The sequence below is a fragment of the Melanaphis sacchari genome, unplaced genomic scaffold, assembly GCF_002803265.2.
Source record: "Melanaphis sacchari strain LSU unplaced genomic scaffold, SCAv2.0 Contig13_pilon_pilon, whole genome shotgun sequence".
Lineage (NCBI taxonomy): Eukaryota > Metazoa > Arthropoda > Insecta > Hemiptera > Aphididae > Melanaphis > Melanaphis sacchari.
The window spans coordinates 1,837,894-1,859,366 of NW_020270588.1; the positions used below are offsets into that span (position 1 = coordinate 1,837,894).

Here is a 21,473-nt window from a genome sequence, read left to right on the forward strand (position 1 = left end):
GGCGCATGTATTGTTGCCGAACGAGGTCCGCGTGATCGGCACACTCCGTCGGCGCTCACCGATCTGCGCAACGCGCCGCTGAACTGCACCGGACGCGGCTGCGCGCCGTCGCTCGGACTGGGCGGACGCGGTTTTCGAAGCGTCCGAGTCCGGTCTCCTGTGCGGACGGCTCGACCGGTCGCTCGTCCTCGCGCCGCGTCCGCCGGTCGACGGCGACTTTTCGATCCGAGCGCATGGGCGCGGTGCGGTCCCCTGGTCGTGAATAATATTGCGGCCGTCTAATCAATTCCGTGCCAGCCCACCTCACCGCCCCGCCCCTCAGTGCCACGACCTGGATGATTGATACCGGGGTTGATGCGTGAAAACAGCGAATGACGACGGTCTTGTCTCTTGTAGATCACGGACGGCGGTGGATCCAGTGACAACTCATCCGGTCGTTCGAAACGCGCCCCGTTTAATTTTTATAATTCTCTTTTCCCGTTAGCTGCTGCGTTTTTCATCGGTTCCGCTGTTTCACCGTCCCGTCGTCGTCGACCACTCCAGCATCGGCATGAACTCCGCCCCGCCGTAGTGGTCGTGCATCGCATCGCCACCCGAGGTACGCTATCCCAACGTCGTTTCTGTTCCTTGTCTTCCGGTATTGTTGGGGCGCATAGCTGCCGTGACGATTTTGTACGATATAGAGCGTGTGCACTCATCATTGTTATTATTTCTATTGTGTTCGCACACAGTCTTGGCCGGACCGCTGTCCATAGTCCCTCATTGTTCACACAATGTTTCTTTAGGTGTGGATCACCGTACCTTTAGATCAATTTTCATAGGCACCATTGCTGATCACTATTGCTCAGCAAATACATTCACAACTCTAACAATCGTTCCTGTCGATTCATCTGTTAGTCAAACCTTTTTTTCGTGTTCAAAGTCGCTAATTATGCACGCTAAACCATGTCGTTTATTGTTGAGTATGTCTGATTTGTAGGTAACTAATTGATAAACTTTATTTTACATACCTACACTTTTTATAATATGTAAATGGTATAACGGTATCGTATGAGTCTGGCTCTAGATATGGTATGTAACATAATTCTGTGCTTATCACTTAAAACAATTCAATTATTATGAATTACTTATAAGATTTGTTATATTATTTACTTATTGTTTTTTAATAAAGTACCTGATATTTAATGTTTTTGAAAAAAGATTATTACTATTAATAATTAATTCACCATAATATCATTTTGGTTTTCTTTTATAGATTAAATAAAGTATATTATACCTAAACATCTAAACGTAACTTTGTCCTTAAGTATTTTTATTCTTTGCTAGGATAATGATCAATATTTCTCTCCATTATGACTACCAAGAATGAAAATTCAATAAACTGTAATAATTCTCAAAATGAAGCCAAAGGACAGCAGAATAGTGATAAAAATACTGTAAAGGTACACTAATGTTTTACAATTACAGATTTCAATTTTAACTCATAATGTTAACCTTTATGTTTTTAGAAAATTCCAAAAATGGATTTAAATAAGTCTGATTTATTAAAGCTTTTAAGCTATTTAGAGGGCGAACTTCAAGCAAGAGATATTGTTATTGCAACTTTAAAGGTAATATATTAATAGTTTACAATATGTTAAAATAATAATAAATTTTATTTATATTTCCATACAGTGTGAAAAAGTAAAATGTATGCTAAAAAACAGAGGTAGTGATCATGTTATCAAAGATCCATTAGCAGCATTACAACGCGATTGCTTTGCTACCTTTGAAACAAATAATGATAGTCTTTCATATCAACAATTAGGATCGCTTGAAAATCTTGTATTACAGCAAAGAAGAACTCATTTAAGAATAGCCAATGTCTTAAAAGATAACCAAGTTATGCATCGAAAGGTAAAGTAAAATTTTAATTTTAATCACTTTTTTTTGAGTTGTATAAAGATACGTTAGGATATATATGGAGAAATATTGTTGTGACTTTAAATCATCATTTATATTAATGATAAAAGAAAAAATCCAACGTTTTAAATTTACATAGCTTATCATATTATCATCAGGTTATAGTTTTAAACTATTATTTATTGGCATTGTCAACAATATGCATTGTTAATTAAGTTAGGGGCATTAATAATTGGCCGAGTGACTGATGCATACAGTGATGCCAATCATTATTTTTAAATAATACGAATGCATTACTTAATTTAGACATATGATACTGTGGTAGATTATGGTAATCTATTAGATTTAGATATACGAGTCAGATAGTTGAAATTTGCCTTGTATTTTGATGTAAAAAATACATAGTTTATTGGTATCTCTTTTCTCAGATTTTATTCTTATGAAATACCATTTGAAACTGATATTGGTGTCACAGGATGCACATATTTAATTATTTATGTAACTACCAAAGCTAGGATTTTCATGACTTTGGCATTAATTTTCTTTAAGTGCTACACACGGTCTGAAGTGGGAGGACCTGGGCCTATTATTCTTAATAAGCAGGCAACCCATAGATAAAATATAAAAAAAAAACCTTTTTTTTTTGCTCATTAATTGTTTAAATAAACTCGAGTATTTTACTATAAAATTGAAGGCAGATGTCCTACTGTGCTGTAGAATAGTGGCCTAGTAGCTCAGTCCGGCTGGGCCTGGTTATACGTTCTACTCAATATTAAATTTGTTTCGTTATATAACAATGTGTAATTTTTATTTTGTTTTTTTTTTGTTAAATGTATTTTATTGCATTTTTATGGTTATTTTTACAAATATTACATTAATTTTGTGTTCATAAACTCATTTTTGTTTATTTTAAACTTTTTAATATGTTTTTCATAGGTAATCCCAACTACCTACTCCAATTTATTGATATTAAAAAATTAATATAATTAATTGTCAACTCAAATTTGGATATATTTGTTTAATTTACTTCTTAAAACAAATTTTTACCTATTTTGTGTAAAATAAAAAATGAATGAATAATAATCAATAATTATAATTATTTTAAAATTAAATTTTGTTGTTCATCTAAGTACATTTTTTGATCTTTTTTTTTGGAGGTTTTAGATCATTGAATCCTAGTTCTAGTAATTACCAATGAAAGTTTATTTTGCCACCACCGCTTTCTGTCATAGATTTGATTTAATTCACATTGCCAATCCATGATTTCTGTGAACCAGAGGTTCTCAAACTATTGTACGCGTATTGGTAGTATAAGAAAAGGCTATATAAAGTTACTTGGAAGGCAGTGAGATGTTAGATCGGAAAATGAATAATTATTTTTATTTATACCAGTATTATACCAAATACTGCTAAAAGTACCTAAATTATTATTGTTCTAAATGTATTGAAGTTTTGAATAGTTATAGTTTTAGTCATAAGCTGTACATAACTAATTTGTAATATACATTAGTGGTACGCGAAAATTTAAGTTAGAGAACTTCTGATAAACACAATTGTTATGTTTAATCATTTTATTTTTTTGAATGTATTTAATTTAGATATTGGATCTAGAGCGATTAAAAAAACAACAGTTACAATTTGAATACAAAAAGTTGCACAATACTTATGAAGAGGAACGATTAAAACATAAACAAATCGTATTTTTTTTACTAGCTGAAAGAAAAAAAATTGTAATGAAATATATTGAAGAAAGAAAACGTTCTGAAGATCTTGGACAGGTAATGCTTATTTTCCTTACTACAATTATTATTATTATTTTTCTGCCTTATAAATTGTTATTATCTATCTCAATACCAGAAAATTATTTAATAATTATTTGTTGACAAATATATAACAATATAATATAAATACTACCAATAATATGGGTAGGTTTTCTTTTATATTAAAACGATGTATGCCCGCCCATAAGTGTTGTATCTGTCTTACAAAACATTTGCATTTTGAAGAATCCATTTTATATTATAGTAAATTAATTTATTATAAAATTTAAAAATTAGAGTATTATTTATGTTTTTTTATTTAACGTAAAACGTTTTCATACAAGCTATAGGACAATGTACACTGAAATCTTTTGATTGATAAAATATGTTGGATATATAACTGTGTACAATTCATCATGTTTTATATGTTTGTAAAATGGCGGTACCAAATGAGTAGCGTCTTATGCGCAATTTATTTACGTAGATTAAATTTATGGGAGTGCTAAATGATGTTGACCAAAATGACCTATAGGTGACTTCCTCCACACCACTTTCCTACAGCTCCATTCTTACATTTTTGTTATGCTACCTTATTATTTATTATTTTATTAATTACGAGTATTTATAATAAAATATTAATAAAGAAAATTAAACACAAATTTTTAATATAACTTTTAAATAATTATATTAAAAACATACCAAAATTATTTATTATTTTATCTTTATTAATTTTAGTACTTAGATCTCTCTCAATATTAATAACTGTTTTCCATATAAATTAGAAATGCTCCAATATTTGTCTCTTACCTGATCCTTTATAAAGACATAGGCATCAAAACAGTAGTAGAAAAAGCTGGCTGTTTTCTATAAGCAATTTTATATTAGATTAGAAGATATAGATCTTATATATCCAATCACTTCTTGGAAATTTCTGTCAAAGATTCAAAAAAAAAAAAAAAAAAAAAAAATGATGCTGAGATCTTTTAACTTAATCTCATAATAACATAAATTTCAAGTTAATTGCTACTAATAGATGGTATCTTATTCATACAACTCCAATTAATTTTATTTTTATTCTTTTTTTACATTTATTTATTGTGTTTAAAAAATTTATGATTTTGGCCTATTGCTAATCAGCATTTAAAATAATTTATAAAACTAAAATAATAAGTAAAAATTCTTTAGAAAGTATTTTAAATCTTATTTTAGATATTAAGTGAAGAAAAAAGTAAAATTGATTCAATGGCCGAAGGGTTGGAAGAAGAAAGTAAAAAGTCATTACAGATGGAAGCAGAATTAGAAAAACAAATGGCATTATTTGATACAGAAAGCAAAAAAATGATGGCAGCTTTAAGCTCAGAAGAAAAAAAGTAAATTGCTTAAAATTTTTTAGACACTATTTTTTGGGGTATAAATCACTACAACCTGGCAATGACGAAAACATTTTATAATCTGTACATCACCCAGTACTAGTCTCATAGCAGTAATGATATATTGGGAAAATTCTATTATTTGGATGGTCAGCGGATTTGCAACTTCTTGTAAAAAGAAATCAAGGAATTAGCTATTGCTATTTACTTGATGATTATTAAATATTTCTCTTAAATACGCTTATCATTATCTAATCTAAGTTTAAAGAGAGGCCTTAGTAATATTGTAAAACAGATTGTATAAATTTATATAAATATTAATGTTTAATGTTCTAGAACAAGTGCTTTAGAAGCAGAATTAACAAAATGTCGAAATGAAATTGTTTCATTAGAAAAAGAACTAAGTGAAGCACTTCATAATAATTTGATGGAGCTTTCCAATAGATCTTCAGGTAATCATTTAAACTTATCTTTATTTAACACCAGTTTTGTTTAATATAATGTACTTATTATTTAAATGGTAATTTAAAAATATTTTAAATTTAAAACTCTACATTTATTATTATAATTGTAACATATTATTTTATAGATTTTATCTAAATATTTAAAAACTAAACCAGAATTGAAATTAAGGTTTTGTTGTCTATAAAATAATGTTTTTTTTTTTTTGTTATTGTATTTATTTGGTTTTATATGAACGTAGTTACCAATTTGATTAAAGTTCAACAAAATCAGTTCTTATAATTTATCAAGACTACCTATATAATTTTTCTGGTAAAATTAATTTTGCTATTATGACTACCACAGGTCAATGCCATATTAAATTATTTTAAAACAATTCTATATAATGTAAGATAAATAATAAATTGAATCTGCCTACTAAGTCTCAATGTATTAAATATGTGTCAACAAATAAATTTTAAATATTACATCAAGAGGATGCTTCATCCACGTTTGTTGTCTTCATCTAAGAAATGTATCATATGGCAAAACTATGTTTAATAGTTCACATTAACTAGTTAGTTTCAATATTAAAGTGAATTGACCTATTATGAAACTTAATACTTAGAATTTATCTGTGTTCATATGTTAGTTTTTTAAGTCAATTATGAGCATTTTTAAACTGCTGTATGTACATATAACTAGATAATAAAATTTAATTATTGTATAAAACCTACATATAAATATAGAAGTAGTTCTTATTATTAAGTTTCATAATAGGTTGATTCATTTTGATGTTAAAATTTAGTGAAACTAAACATGAATTGCGGAGTGTAGATTTGCTATATTATGCACTAATGAACTATACAAGTATAGGAGATAATAACAACAGTTGTAATGTCCTCTTGTTGAATAAATATTTTAATTATTTTTTCTTAAGTATAATTTGAATTATTAACCCGAATATTTTTTCTTCATTAAAATGTTATGGTCAATGCTCAGAAAATTTTTTGATAGTAAATTATTTATATTTTTACATTTGCTAGTTTATTTTCAAAATTTTAAATATTTTTATTTAAAAGTTTTATTTATAGCTCTAGTCATTGTTATAAATTTATTTATATAAACTTCATGGGTATATAGAAAGGGTTTGTATATATAAGCGGACATGTAATAATGTAATATGTTAAAAAAAAAGTGGATTATTTCCTAAATATTATATGGTTATATCTAATTTTGATGAAGAATGTGATCAAGATTATTTATAGCTTCTGGACTAAATTGACTGTTAGCGTATATTTTTGTGTTTATTTAAATTTTAATATTTTATTATTTTATTACATAATTTTTATTAGTATTTTTGTGATTACAGGTGTTAGAATTATGTCTTCCCCTAGTGATCCAATTACAAGTAGCGTTGCAAAAGTGGTTCAACCTACAGCAACTGCATCTAGTGTTCGAGTTTCTGGTCCAAGTAATTTTTATGATACTTTATTTGATATACCATTTTATAATGAGAACTTCATAGTATTTAATCAAATAGCAAATTACAACTTTTAAGTCATAATATGGAATTATATTGTGAAATATGATATTAAAGTAAAATAGTAGATAAGCAACATTTACACATAATATGATTTCAGTTATATGGGTTAAATAATAAATTGAAGTTTAATTTAAAAATAGAGTATTTTTATTTGATTCTATTTAGTTATTAAGTATACTTAATAGTATATACATGGAATCGTGATCATTATTAGTATTCTATTAAAAAATATTCTTTTTATCCTAGTGTATAAAATAAATATAAATATAAATACATTAAGTATTTTTTTTACATAAATATTTATATGTATTTTTTAAACAAACTTTAAAAATATTTTTAAACTTTTCTTGGATAAAATTTTTATTTATGAAAATTTAAATAAAAAATATTTAAATCTATTAAATTATATTAATTATTAACTATTACTAAAGTTTAAATTTTTAAAAATCTATTTTTGGATTTGAATTGAAAAATTGCTTTTACAATTATGAGTATGTAAAAATACATTTAAAATTAAAATATTTATTTTTAACCGAGTATTTTACGTATCATATTTTTATATCTGTTCAATAATAATAATAATAAAAAAAAAAAAATCAAAGCTAAATTTGTGTGTTGTTCCTGTTTTACTAATTTACAATGTAGCAAATTTGTGTTCTATACAATCTATTTTTGCTGTTAGCTTTAATATTAGAGTTAATTTACCTATTATTAATCTTAAAAATAAAAATATTATCTGGGGCATCATATCATGTGTATAAAATTGTATTAAAACCTAAATTTGATTTGCGGTTAACTCTTTTTGACAAAATTATTCAGGATTTGAATAAAATATAATCTTTTTAAATATCTCATATTTTCAATGGCATTTAAATCTAAATAAAGACACTTTTTTTTTTTAGCACTAAAACTTAAATTACTTAATATTGAATTTTTCGTTAGAATTTGACTGAACTATCTATGATAGTTTAAAATAAAAATATCTCACTTTAATTCCATATTGTTTTCAATTTTTAATGAATATATTATTAAATGTATTTATTTATTTATTTATTTTTTTGATAACTTGTAATACATTTTTTTTTTATGTGTTTTAGTGACTGGAATTGCTCGATCTGTAAACCCTGGTCAAAGTTTGCGTTGTTTGAAACCAATTAGTGGTAAAACTAATGATACACAGGTACTTTGATACACTTTTCAACTGTTGAATGTGACATTTAATAAATTTTATAATACTAAAACTGTATATTTTAGGTTGATAAACCTCAAGACGAAGAAGATTGTTCTACACCTTTAGACACCATTAAAAAACACCCCATTTCTTTTGGTCGTACTATGCAATCGGAATCTGGATCAACTAGTACAGTCAAAAAATCATTGTTTGGTATTCAACGTAACATGTCGGTTCCTAATTCAGCCGAAAGTAATGTTACTGGATTACTTAAGAAACAGATGACAGCTGTGGGACGTGGGACACCACCTCCAGTACCTCCTAATAAGCCTATTATACCACCAAAAAAGGATCTAATATCATTCATTAAAAAGACATCAGTTGCTGATAGTGCTGCTTCTACTGCTGATAAAGATCAAAAAGACTCTCAATTAAGGCATAATAATGTGTCGTCTAATGAGATTGTTTCTGTAGATAAGCCAGATGAAACGGTAAAAAATTAGACTTCAAGAATTGATAACATTATCAACCCAGCGAGTTAAACCTCCATATTTTTATATATGTATTCGCTTGACAAGACTTAAATTGTATTCTCAAAATAGATAAGTAGTAAATTTTAGTGAATAATAGTAAGTATATATTAATCATATTTACTGGTAAAGACTTCATATTGAATGTAAAAAATGATCATTTGAGATTGATTTTAATTCATAATTGGGTTATTACGAAACTTTTATTTTGATCGTACTTAATTAATTAAATATTACAAAATAATTTCTTGGCATACTAAATATCAAAAAGTTCCTAGACCGTGCATCTAATTTTTTTAAGGCAAGCTTTAAAATTAAATGATATTCTAAAAATTATGGTTGATAATGTAATGTAAGAATGATGTTTTGCATTTTATAATTGTTATCAAAGTATATAGTGCATTGCTCATATTCTGTTAACTTGATTTTATGTTGTACAATTATGGAAATTATTCTTAAATTTTAAGGCATGTTTTTTTTTAAAAAATTAAATGCTATATACTTTATATTTAACATCATAATAAATCTTAAAGTCATCAAATAACATGATTGTTATTGTATTAAAGATTTTGACTCAAATACCTTGGACAAGTTACCATAAAAATTACATCTTCAAATTATTATCTTCCAAATAATTTATGATATGGTCATATTTTATAAACAAAAACCAGCTCTGTGAATATATAATCTATAATAAAGGTGCTAGTGGTAGTATGATCCAAGAATACATATTATGAAAAAAAAAATATATATATATATATATATATATATATATAGATAATATAAAGATATATAAAGATTTATGTATCACCATAACAGTCACTCAGACTCTTAATTGCATTCTTTATATTAGCTCATGATACGTATTGTACTAATATACGCTAAATTTTAAAACTTTTCTTTTAATGGAAATTATTGTAGTTCTATTAAAAACATATCAAATTATTCAATAACAATATAAATAAATATTAGAGGAAAAACATATAACTACTAATATACAAATATTCAGTTAATCATAAGTAATTTTATAACCTTTATGTAAAATTTTACTATTCAATGTTGACTTAATATTGGTAAACTATTAAGTAGATATTTCTTTTAATTATTCCACAAATAGTAAAAATAATAATTAGTATAAATGGATTTTAAATATATTTTCAAACAGATATAGATTTGGTAAAATTTTCTTTAAAGAACAAAAATCAAACTTTTTCTTAATTTAACTCTTCAGAATAAAAATACAAAATATATAAAGTAATATTAATTTTGTAAAAATTGAGTAATAATTATATCATAACTTGTTAAGATAAAGCAGGCCAGTATAATTTCAGTGATTCAATTTGACATGGAAAAAACGAGTGCAGTTCTTGTCGGCAAATAAAGCTGTAAAATTTAGAAAAAAATCTAATAAATAAACAATTTAAAATTATACTTAGCATTAATTAATTTAATAAGAAACGTGGAAATAAGTAACTACTAGTTAAATATTCTTTTTTTTTTTAAATTTTAAATAAACCATTTAACATATGCGGTTTGTTAAATGTTTTGACAATATACATCAAATACATTAACAATTTATGTTTGTTTAAAAAAAAAAAAAGATAGGTGCAACTTAAAAAGAAAAGTAATACTTAGTTATTGAAATAATAATCAATTTTTATTAAATTTGAATAAAATTGTTATTTAATTTTATCCAACACATTAAAAAAAATATTATTAAATAATTGAGTCGACAGTTTTTGAGTGGTACAAAAATTTTGATTCTCTTGTGATAAATCTATAGTTATTACTTTAAAGTAATTTGTTTTAATTTAGTTTAATCTAATCTACCTAAAAACAAACTTACTCAATGATGTACTAAGATTTAAAGTAAGTTAAATATATTAAGAATATATTAAATATTTACTAAACGTTTACAACATATACAAAAAATAAAAATTCTTTAAAAAACTGTGCCAATTAGAGATTTAAAAATAATATCATATAATATTTAAGGATTATAAAGCCTAATAATATATAAATATTGTTTTTAAATGAATATTTTAATTTTTTTTTTTTTAAATTTGAATGTTAAACATAACAGTAGATGTGATAGTTATACACTTGCCAACATATTAATTTAAAAAAATCTATACAGTTTTTAATATTCCATAATACTTAGAAAATAGTGTTTATGATTTGTATATATGATTTTTTTTTTTTTTTTGTGTATTATAATTTAATTATTTAATTGTTTATTTTACAGTGTGTAATAGTTTTTAATTAAAAACAACTTGTTTATTCTTGAAAATATTGATTTTTTTCTCATTAAAATAAATTAATTAATTGACCTCCAAGCTAAATACTATTGGTTTTAAAGGAAAATAAATATAAAAAATAAAATGTTAAAGTTGATAATACTATATAAAATATAAGCTAATCATCAAATTAAACCTTTTAAAATATTTTTACTTACAAAAATGTGATTTTGTCTACCGCTCCAATCGCCATTGATAGTTGGATATGTTATATTGTTATCAATGCGATTGTGTCCACCATATTCTGCATTATCACTATTTAAAACTATTTTTAATGAACCTGACAAATTTAAACCAATTTTGTATTCTGTAAAACTCTTGGTTGGATGGAAATTAAATACAAACAATAAACCAGCTCTTTCAAATGCAATTATTTTATCATCTTCATGCTTTAAACTTACGTATCCCTACAATATTTAACATTTAATTTTTAAATAAAATGTTATCTATTTACAATTATAATATTAAAATACTTACAGGATTATCATTTAACCATCCATATTGGTTTTCTAAATGATTCATACTTTTATCAAAATTGTTTAAAAACTTATATTTTAATAATTCATCATCAACTAAATTCCATTGTCGTCTCGCATAGTGATATGAACTTTGATTGCCATCACGAGGAAAGTCTAACCATTCTGGATGACCAAATTCATTACCTATTGTATTAGAAAAAATGTTAACTAATATTTGAATCGTTACAATTTAATAATACTTTACCTATAAAATTTAAATATGCTTCACCACCAAGACTATTGGTGATCAATCGAATCATTTTATGTAATGCTATTCCACGATCAATAATTAAAGATGGATCACTTGTAATAGACATGTGTGTATACATTTCTTTATCCATTAACCAAAATGCAATTGTTTTATCTCCAACAAGAGCCTGGATAAGTGTACGTATATAATAATTATATATTTGTATTTTTAAATTATTCCTTATCAAGTAAATTTTTTGAAACATTAAACATTATCTACTACCAATTAAGTATTTAAAAGAAGCATTTTAATTAACTATTTAAGAAAAAAAATATTAAAATATTAAACATAACTAAGATTATCATAATGTTTTGAAAGTTATTAATAAAAACAACTTTAATATAATATAAACCTGGTCATGAGATTCAGCATAAGAAACTGTTTTTTCCATCCATCTTCTATTTGTAAGTGTATGTACAATATTTCCCATATTCCAATCATCATCTTTAACCTCCTTTAGTAGCTTAATCCACATATCAGGGATTGCCATTCCTAAACGATAATCAAATCCAAGTCCTCCTTCACTTACAGGTCGACACGATGAAGGCATTCCAGATACATCCTACATTTGTCATAAAGAATTGTACGTTAAAAACATGAACTTTATGAATTTTTAACTATCATTTACTTCAGCTATTGTAATGCAATTGGGATAAAATTTGTGGAGTACATAGTTTGCCAACATTAAATAAATCAATGCATCAGTATCAACATTAAGACCAAAATATTCATCATAATGTCCACTGAATCCTTGACCAGCACCTCGAGAGTGGTATAACATAGACGTAACACCATCAAATCTGAAACAAATACAATTTAATAACGTCTTATACTTATATTATATGATTTTATTACCTGAAGCCATCAAAATTATATTCTTCAATATACCATCGCAGATTTGACAATAAAAATCGTAACACTTCATACCTATTAATTAAATAATAATCATACATTTAACTTTGATTAATTAAAATATAAAAATTTATTTACTCAGAATAATTGAAAAGTCTGCTATCCCAAAGAGGATGACATCCTTTAGGTCCACTATGAAAATAACCAGCATCTGTACTATCAAACTGATTCAAACCATCCAGTACGTTTTTTGATGCATGTGAGTGTACAACATCTAACATAACATATAAACCTTTACTATGTGCAACATCAACTAATTCTTTTAGTTCTTCTGGTGTTCCAAAACGACTGAAATTAAAATTTACTTTATTACTTAACCATTACATTAATAAAATGATCTAATAAATAGGACAGTAAATATTTGTGAAATAGAAATAAAACATTTTATTTTTTCAATAAACCTAATATGTGCACAATTATACATTAATACTACATCGTGGTATTATAATTGATGATATATCACTAATAAAGTCACCTTGAAGCAGCGTAAAAACTTGTCACTTGATATCCAAAAGAAGCATAGTATGCATGTTCCATAATTGCCATTATTTGAATTGCATTATATCCTTGAATAATATAAAACATATATATTTTTAATTAAGTTATATTTATTACCTGTTTATATAAGGTTGGTTTTTACCTAAATCCAGAATACGATCTAACATTTTATCTTTAAATTCTTGGTAAGTTCCAACTTTGTATTCTGAAGTGGAAATTCCAACGTGACATTCATATATTCGCAAACTAGTAGGTTTTGGTACTTTAGGATGCTTAAATTGATATACCTTAAGAAATGTGTTAAATAAGTTAGTAAATAGTAACTAAAAACAAACATGTTTATTAACATACATGTATATATTAAATGTTAACATGTATCTATTAATTATAATAAAGATAATGTAAGATTATTTGGTTTCTCATTATTTTTGCTATATCCATTTTTAAGTGTAGAAATTATTTGAAAAAATGTAATACATGTGATAGTTCCAGAAAAAAATATTAATTTTTGGTTATTAAATAATAATTACTAAGTGACAAAATCACCAACTATATTATATTCATATCACATTTTTTAATTTATGTCAATCAGTCATACATGATATTCATATTCATAATTATATTCATGACAACATTGGTAAATAATAAACGAATTCATCAATTGAAAGGTTAGCTGGAATAACGTGCTTTGAAGCAATTCATAAATTTTACAGTATCAAGCAAAAATAATTAACTTATAATAATTTCTTACTTGGACAGCTTGTAGAACATTCTTTTAACTTTAAACTTAATCATTTTTGTATATTATATAGTATATATTATATATATATATATATAGCTTCATAGCACATTATTACACAAAAAAATAAAATTAGAAAAAGTGTTACACAGCTCGTTATATTCTCGCTAACATTTCAATTACTGTACATATTACGTAATATTAACATTATAATTTATAACTTTAAACTAAAAATTTTTAATATACAATAAAAGCTTTAGATACTAACGTGATCTGATGGATTCCAAACTTTATGTTTAAATGTTACACCTTCTTCACGAGGTGGTTGCACTACATAGGTTGCCCAGGGTGATATACGATCCATTTTTTCACCATGATGAGATTCAACTACAATCTACAACAGGGTAGGTTAATACCATCTCATAAATCTGATATAATAAAAATAAATTAAATTACCTTTATTTCAGACAAGTGTTTAATAACTGGTGTTCCATCACTGTTTGGTGGTATAGTTAATTCCCATTTCCCATACTCGAGCTTTTTGTAGGGATAATTTTCTCTATTCCAATTATCTATATTTAGGTATATTAACTATTAAATACTGTTAATTTATAAAAATGTATAACTTTTACTATAATATGTGTTTTTAAACTAAAAAAACAACATACTAAATTAATATACTAGACAATTAGCATAATATACTAAGTTATATAAAACTTAGATTTTGAGCAGAAATTTGAAAATATTAGTTTAACAATGATGTGTTATTTTTTGTCCATCACATCTAGTCTCCAGAAAGTGAAAAAATCTATAACTTTGAGGGTGGTTCATGGTGGTAAATTGTATCTAGTTAATACCGAAAGGGATCAAAAGTAAAAATTGTTCAGTGTTTTTAAAAATAACTAGAAAAAACTTATAAATATTACAGAAAATGGAAATATTTATACAACTCAGTTTTTACCAAAATTAATTTTATTTTTTTGTGGTTATTTAAAAATGATTTGATATTTTAATTTTAAAAGCGAAGGCTTGACAACTTTATATGAGGTTTTTCATAAGTTGTGCTTACATCAGTTGAAAATATGTAAATATATATTTTGTACAATTTTCTTATAGGCATTTGAGTCAATTTTTAAATAAAAAATACACTGATATTATTCATGGCTTTGGTTTTTATATTATTAGACAATTAATAATACGGCACAATTTATATCATTGATATATCTAACAACATACTATTGTAATTGTATTAAATAACTATTTTAAAGTTTTAATTAAAACTTCTTATTTATTTCTGTCATGCAAATTAGATTAAATTGTATGTGTTTAATAATATTACTATTTAAAGGTAAATATATAACTCATAAAATATATTTATTAGAAAAATATAAGTCTATGAATGTATTAGAAGTATATGGTATACATAGGTATGGGGTAATCTATATACTTAAGTTAAACTAATAATTATAAACAAATTTATATACTTAAGCAAAAAAAAAAAAAAATCCAATTGTATAGGTTTGGTCATCTTGGGTACCTATATTTTTATTTTGTTAAATTGTTATGTTAGGTAAATGTTTTTTTTTTTTTTTTGTTATTTATATGGTATTAATTAATAGATTGAATTTCTTTACATATTACAATAATTTGACATTAATGACATTAAAATAATTATAGGAGAATTTTAATGATAAGTAATTAATAATTATGAATTAATGATCTTAGACATTTATAAAAAATTATTATTGTTCTATTAAGTACCATTTAGGTATAAAAATATTGTTATAAAGTACTTATAACTTATAAGTAATAACCTACTCAATACTCAAAATACAAATAATATAAAATACCTATTTAAAAATTAAATTTTTTTTCTAAACATTAAATTTATTTATTTTTCTATATAAAATAGAAGATTTGTATATGTATTATATTTTAATAAATTATGCAAAACATGTTCATACATATATATTTTTAAATTTCTGTTAATAATAAAATGAATAATTTAAGTAATTATTGAGTGAAGGGAAATTAATTATAATATGGTTTGGTATATATTTTAGAAACTCAGAAATTAAATTTCCCTAAAGTCCCTAGTTAGGTTGCTAGTTTATATTATAAGTTTATAGCCAATATAAGTAGTTTTAAATTAATTAGTAAATAGATATACAAACAATTAATACTCACTAAAGTCACCAGTGAGATAGAGTTGTTTAGCTCCCGGAGCCCATTCCAAGCAATAGACAGACCCATCATTATTAAAATGAATACCAAAGGTTTTGTAACTCGTAGTAAACGATTCTAAATTTGATTCATCGTTCACTCGATCCAAATAATCCAAAAAGCATGCATACCTATAAGAAAGTAATAATAACTGATAAAATAGGCATATAACCAATGTAAATAGATGTTATAACACAAAATAATGTCTTTTTCTCAAACAATTATTTACGTTTTTAATCAAAAAACAATAGTACTATAATATACTTTAATCATTATCATAAGCAGCGAGTTTAAAAATAATTGTAGCATTATCATTCACCTGCGTTTGAATTCCCTTTCGTAGGGCTTTAAATAGGGATCGCGATCCAGCTGTTGTTGAAGTTCGGGCACTTGGACGTCCGTGGGATCCATTTTAGAGTGTTTGCCACCCATAGTTGTCGGAACGAGGAATTAATTGGCAGCGAACCAGCGACGAAAAAAAATTGAAAAAAAATGTTTTTGGAAAGTTTCCCAACTTTTGTTTTCGCTCGGCGTTGGCCCTCGGAGGAAGGCGCGCGTCTGACGAATGGTTACTGTTGGCAGCGGTTCAACGACGACTACTTGCTAGTATGTGGGAAATGGCATTCAGTTAAGCGTCTGGCGCGGTTTATTACAAGCCGAACGTAGAAAACAAGTTGTATAATAATAATAATATTTAAAAATAAAATAAATACGTGCAATTATCGTCATCGGTGCAGATAAGCCTCAACCGTGTTCGTTATAATATACCTACAATAATTATTAATCATTATGTATTTTGTAATATATCAACTACGTGCACACACGATTTAGTACAGACGTACGGTAATAATTTAAAACTAAACGTGTGTTATAGCTTATTAGTTATAAGTTATAACCTTTAGCCGCAACGACCCGCTGCTGCCCGTAACCCACTTGTTGTTTGACGTCGTCGTCATCGTCGGAATAGAATCGTAGATAACACTCAGAGCCGGCTGTAAACAATAATAATTATAATATAATATGCTATAATATATAATATATATATATAGGTATGTTATACTACTTCTTCATTTGTAAATCTAAACCGTACGTGATTTCTTACACTCGGTTGGGAAAAATATATTTTATGTGTTATAATATTGTTATAGGTATAATACCTACACATCAGGATCGACTTTCTAGTTGTGGTGTCATTTTTCAACCCGCATTCGTCATACACAGTACTCACCCATGGTTATCTATTGCTTTGTACTCGTAATTGTAATATTTACCTCACTGTATATTTATATCATGTAATCGTTGTTCCAATATTAATTATTCAGTTAAAACCAAAAATATTATATAAGTTATAGGTAGACGTACCTCCTATATTAGAAAGGTATAGGTTTTTACAAATATAGAATTTTGTTTAGCTATTATCAAACATAATTATTATTTTTTCTAGCTATAGGTCAACGGCTTTAGAATGGAAATTTCAAGGTGATTTTAAATTATTAAAAATAGGTAATAAAAAATTGTATCCAATTTAATTTGAATTAGGTTCGTACGATTAAATAAATTTGAGAAATTGTATGCAGTAGTTGGTGCAACTATAAACCAAATATTTAATTTTTGATACTATAAATATACCGTACTCCTTTACCACCTTAATTCGTACTTATGTATTAAAATATAGAATCAAGTGTATTATTAAATTAGTATTAGTACTGTTTGTTTTTGGATCTTGGGTATACCCATATCCACGTAGCAATTAAACTTAGTAACATGTTTGCATCACGGTAGGGCTTGTGATTAATATTTGTTATTCCAATATTTATTTTTGGTAGATTGACTGTACAAACGCACTTAACGTCATTATATTATGGTATGTTGTTTTATTGCTGAACGATTGTAGGAAACACTTTAAAACCAATTTTCAAATTAAAAATGTATTGTATACTATCTACATTTTACATTCTACATGGTTACACGTATGACCATAATATGTATCATGTACCCATAGATCAATCTATTTATATAGATCAGCCTGTTATCTGGATAAATAGGCTGCTGGCTGATCTACTATCAGTAAGTGTGTAAAGATGTACACATCATTTTGTATAGGTAATAATATGTTTTAAATTATCACTCTTATATAAATGAAAAAAACACGATTCACTTAATAGTTAATTGTTAATGTCTATAGGCCATAGTTCTATCATAAAGTATTAATTTTAGTATAATATAGCATTTTCATGTGACATTTTTTGAACATGCTGGGCTTGTTGAATTTAATAAAATATATTTATAAAATATTGCTATTCATTTAAAACCAATAAATTGTTTTATAACTATTATTAAATTAAAAATTAAAATAAAAGTATCAATTTTAGATAAAAACTTTAGGAAGTGTAAATATAGAAAAGAGAATATGCTATAAGTATATAAGAAGGTGTATAGGTGTAGTCGATGTTGGTGACAATAAATTGGCAAGTAAAAATATATTTAAAAAAAATTACTTAATTTTTATGAAAATATATTAGGTATACATTTATAATAGATTAGGTTAGATTACAATGGCTATTGTAACTTTATAAATACCTATGTGGCTATGTTATAATAAATTTATAAATAAGTATTGTTTTGTAATTTTGTGTATCTACCTATAATTTATGCATATAGTTCTGCATGAATATATATATATATATAATGTATTTATTTTATAATTGCTGTTATTAATTATTATGTTATGAATTATCATTAGAAACAAGTTTAAAAATATGAATATGTTTGAATGTTTGATCGATAATTAATTTTAATTTGTCGATTAAGCTATTATTTTATTTTATATATACGCATAAATTATGTATAGATATGAATATTTTGATACATATAATTATATATGATTTAATGCATACAAATATAACCACGAAATGTTAAAGAACACTGTTTAATAACATTATATATGTTATATGTGTTATAATTAAGATCTTCATTAAATGTTAAGAAAAAATAAATAGGTAGGTAACTAATTTATTCCGATAGCAGTTTTGAAGCTATCGGTGTAAAGTACAACATTCAATCATTCGTAAAGCTTATAAAAATATATACTGATGTGATGTAACAAAACATTATTTAAACTAAATGAGACCATTTTAACCATTCAATATAACAACTATTATATTCGAAGTTTGTTAAAATAGTCTAAAGCCTATATATAGTATAAATATATAAAATAATATGTAATATTAGAAAACTTATGTATACGAGAAAATTATAATATATTTTTACTTATTATAATTTTATAGAGCTGACGTTACATGTTCTGTTCATTATTATAACTATATAAATAAATAAAAAAGTTAAGAAACTGTCAAAAGTTAAAAATTAAAATTTGATAAAGTCGTATATAATATATTTTACAGCTCATTTTTATATTTACCTAGGTCAGAGCTTGCTTACAAATCGTTGGGGCTTTTCAAAAACATTAAATGACATGACATCGCCATAGTTAAAATAATATGCCTGTATAGGTATTTACTATTTGGTATTGTCTATAAATATTAAATACTTTCATCATATTTTTCTCACACATTAAAATTTCTGAATTAGCATTTGTTTATCAGCTTACATGCTATAACCACAATAACGACTAAAAATATAAAATATCAAAATCCTCAGTTTTCTTTACGTCATAATATAGCCGTAGGTTACCAAGTTTTGAACTTCATCAATTATTTAAAAAAAGCATAGGCATCAAATGTATTAAGTATAGCTTAAAACTATTATTATTTTGTTAAAAAAAAACCCATGAGACATCATTATAGGAATCTGACAATTCCGAATCTTGAAATATCTTTTAAACAATTAATTTTTTTAACCATACTTGTGAAGAACTCAAGAGGAAGACCTAATATAGTCCAAGCTTTAAAGTTTAACATGCACACGCAGTATACATTTAGTTTTAATACTTTTGGTATTAATACTTTTAGTATACTTTTGTATACTTTTGGTCCCTAAATTTCTACTTCACACGGAAAATTATTTTAAAATAATAAATTGTTAGACAGGAAATTATGTGTTTATCCATGATAAAATTATACAGAATTCCTATGTAAAATTAAATTTAAGTTACATTTCTGATTATTATCTTAGGGTTAATACGGTTAAAATTATATTTATTTTGTATAATGCAACAGCAGTAGCATATAATATTTATTTCAGTAGGTATAATTTAATTTTTGCTGTTATTAGGCATATATTTTTATTACTTTTATACAAAATACTATGAAAATATTAAGATTATGTCTGCTCTATTAATATTATTTTTATTATAATTGAATATTAACAAAATTATAACACATTTTTTTTTCATTTTAGATTAAGATATTATAAATATTATAAAGTAAATTTAGATACCTACTCGTGTAATTTAAATTTTTAAGTTGCGGTCAATACCTTTTTGGTGGCACTTGCGGTCACTCTTTTTTTTATACCCGTGAACTGGTTTTACAATACTAATAATTAAAATTATTAATAATTTTAAAGCTATTATAGATAATAATAATAATAATAAGTAAAGCTTATATTAGAGTAAAATCAAATTTTTCTTCCTTTATATTATTTTTGTATACAGTTTGGTACAACTGGACCGCCGTAATTATTATTATAATAATTATTACGACGGGCAAGTTGTATTTTTCGATATACGTAAGTATATGTTTATTAGTTGTAGATAAGATGCATCAAGAAGACAGGAAACTCAACCAAATAAGAAATAGGCTCAGTAATTTCAATAAATTTGGAAGAAAAATAACGGAAATAATGTTACATGCAACTCGACAACAGAAATGACAAAATATTAAAAACATATGATGAGGACAAAGATTTAAAAAATATCTAAAAATTCAGTGCAAAAACTTACTAAATGTAGTATAAAATTAACTATTTATTACTGACATATCTCAATAAAATTGAGTCTACTAATTAATAATTATATCGAAAAATACAACCTACCCGTGTAATCGCAATGCAATATTATAATTATTATTATCGCATCGATATTGATAACGTTGTACCAGTTTGTATATAAAAATAACATGAAAGTAGGAAAGTTTGATTTTACTCTAGTATAAATTTTATTTTATTACTAGTTATTACTACCATTATTATTATTATGTCAGTATTGTAAAACCAGTTCATAGGTATATAAAAAAAAAAAAATAATCGTTGACCGCACCTGGATGGAAAAATATCAAACCGAACAAATGGGCATGATATACCATACTAATAAAAAAATTTAGTTAAAATAATTATCATAATACAATAAATTATATG

General features: G+C 25.4%; 2 protein-coding genes across 3 annotated transcripts; one reads left to right on the forward strand and one right to left on the reverse strand.

Moving 5' to 3' along the window:
* Positions 1–276: 276 nt before the first annotated feature.
* LOC112591639 (uncharacterized protein CG10915) lies at positions 277–8,876 on the forward strand. Of its 2 annotated transcripts, none has more exons than XM_025335515.1 (10): positions 277–598; positions 1,327–1,442; positions 1,509–1,610; positions 1,675–1,896; positions 3,501–3,680; positions 4,872–5,032; positions 5,369–5,484; positions 6,846–6,947; positions 8,117–8,199; positions 8,274–8,875. In XM_025335515.1, the coding sequence occupies exons 2-10, from the start codon at positions 1,353–1,355 to the stop codon at positions 8,691–8,693; spliced, it is 1,476 nt and encodes a 491-aa protein (XP_025191300.1). In that variant the 5' UTR covers positions 277–598; positions 1,327–1,352; the 3' UTR covers positions 8,694–8,875. The 2 variants fall into 2 exon arrangements, with proteins under 2 accessions (XP_025191300.1, XP_025191301.1); XM_025335516.1 differs by lacking the exon at positions 277–598 and adding an exon at positions 622–1,071 and having other exon boundaries at positions 8,274–8,876.
* A 1,065-nt stretch (positions 8,877–9,941) lies between these two features.
* LOC112591634 (1,4-alpha-glucan-branching enzyme) lies at positions 9,942–16,809 on the reverse strand. Its single transcript, XM_025335509.1, has 14 exons — positions 16,477–16,809; positions 16,122–16,288; positions 14,391–14,506; positions 14,203–14,328; positions 13,338–13,482; positions 13,173–13,263; positions 12,776–12,985; positions 12,641–12,712; positions 12,414–12,585; positions 12,138–12,347; positions 11,741–11,912; positions 11,495–11,679; positions 11,176–11,424; positions 9,942–10,103 (listed from the first exon to the last, which is right to left on the reverse strand). Exons 1-14 carry the CDS (start codon positions 16,587–16,589, stop codon positions 10,056–10,058), a joined length of 2,076 nt encoding a protein of 691 aa, XP_025191294.1. The 5' UTR covers positions 16,590–16,809; the 3' UTR covers positions 9,942–10,055.
* Positions 16,810–21,473: the final 4,664 nt, after the last annotated feature.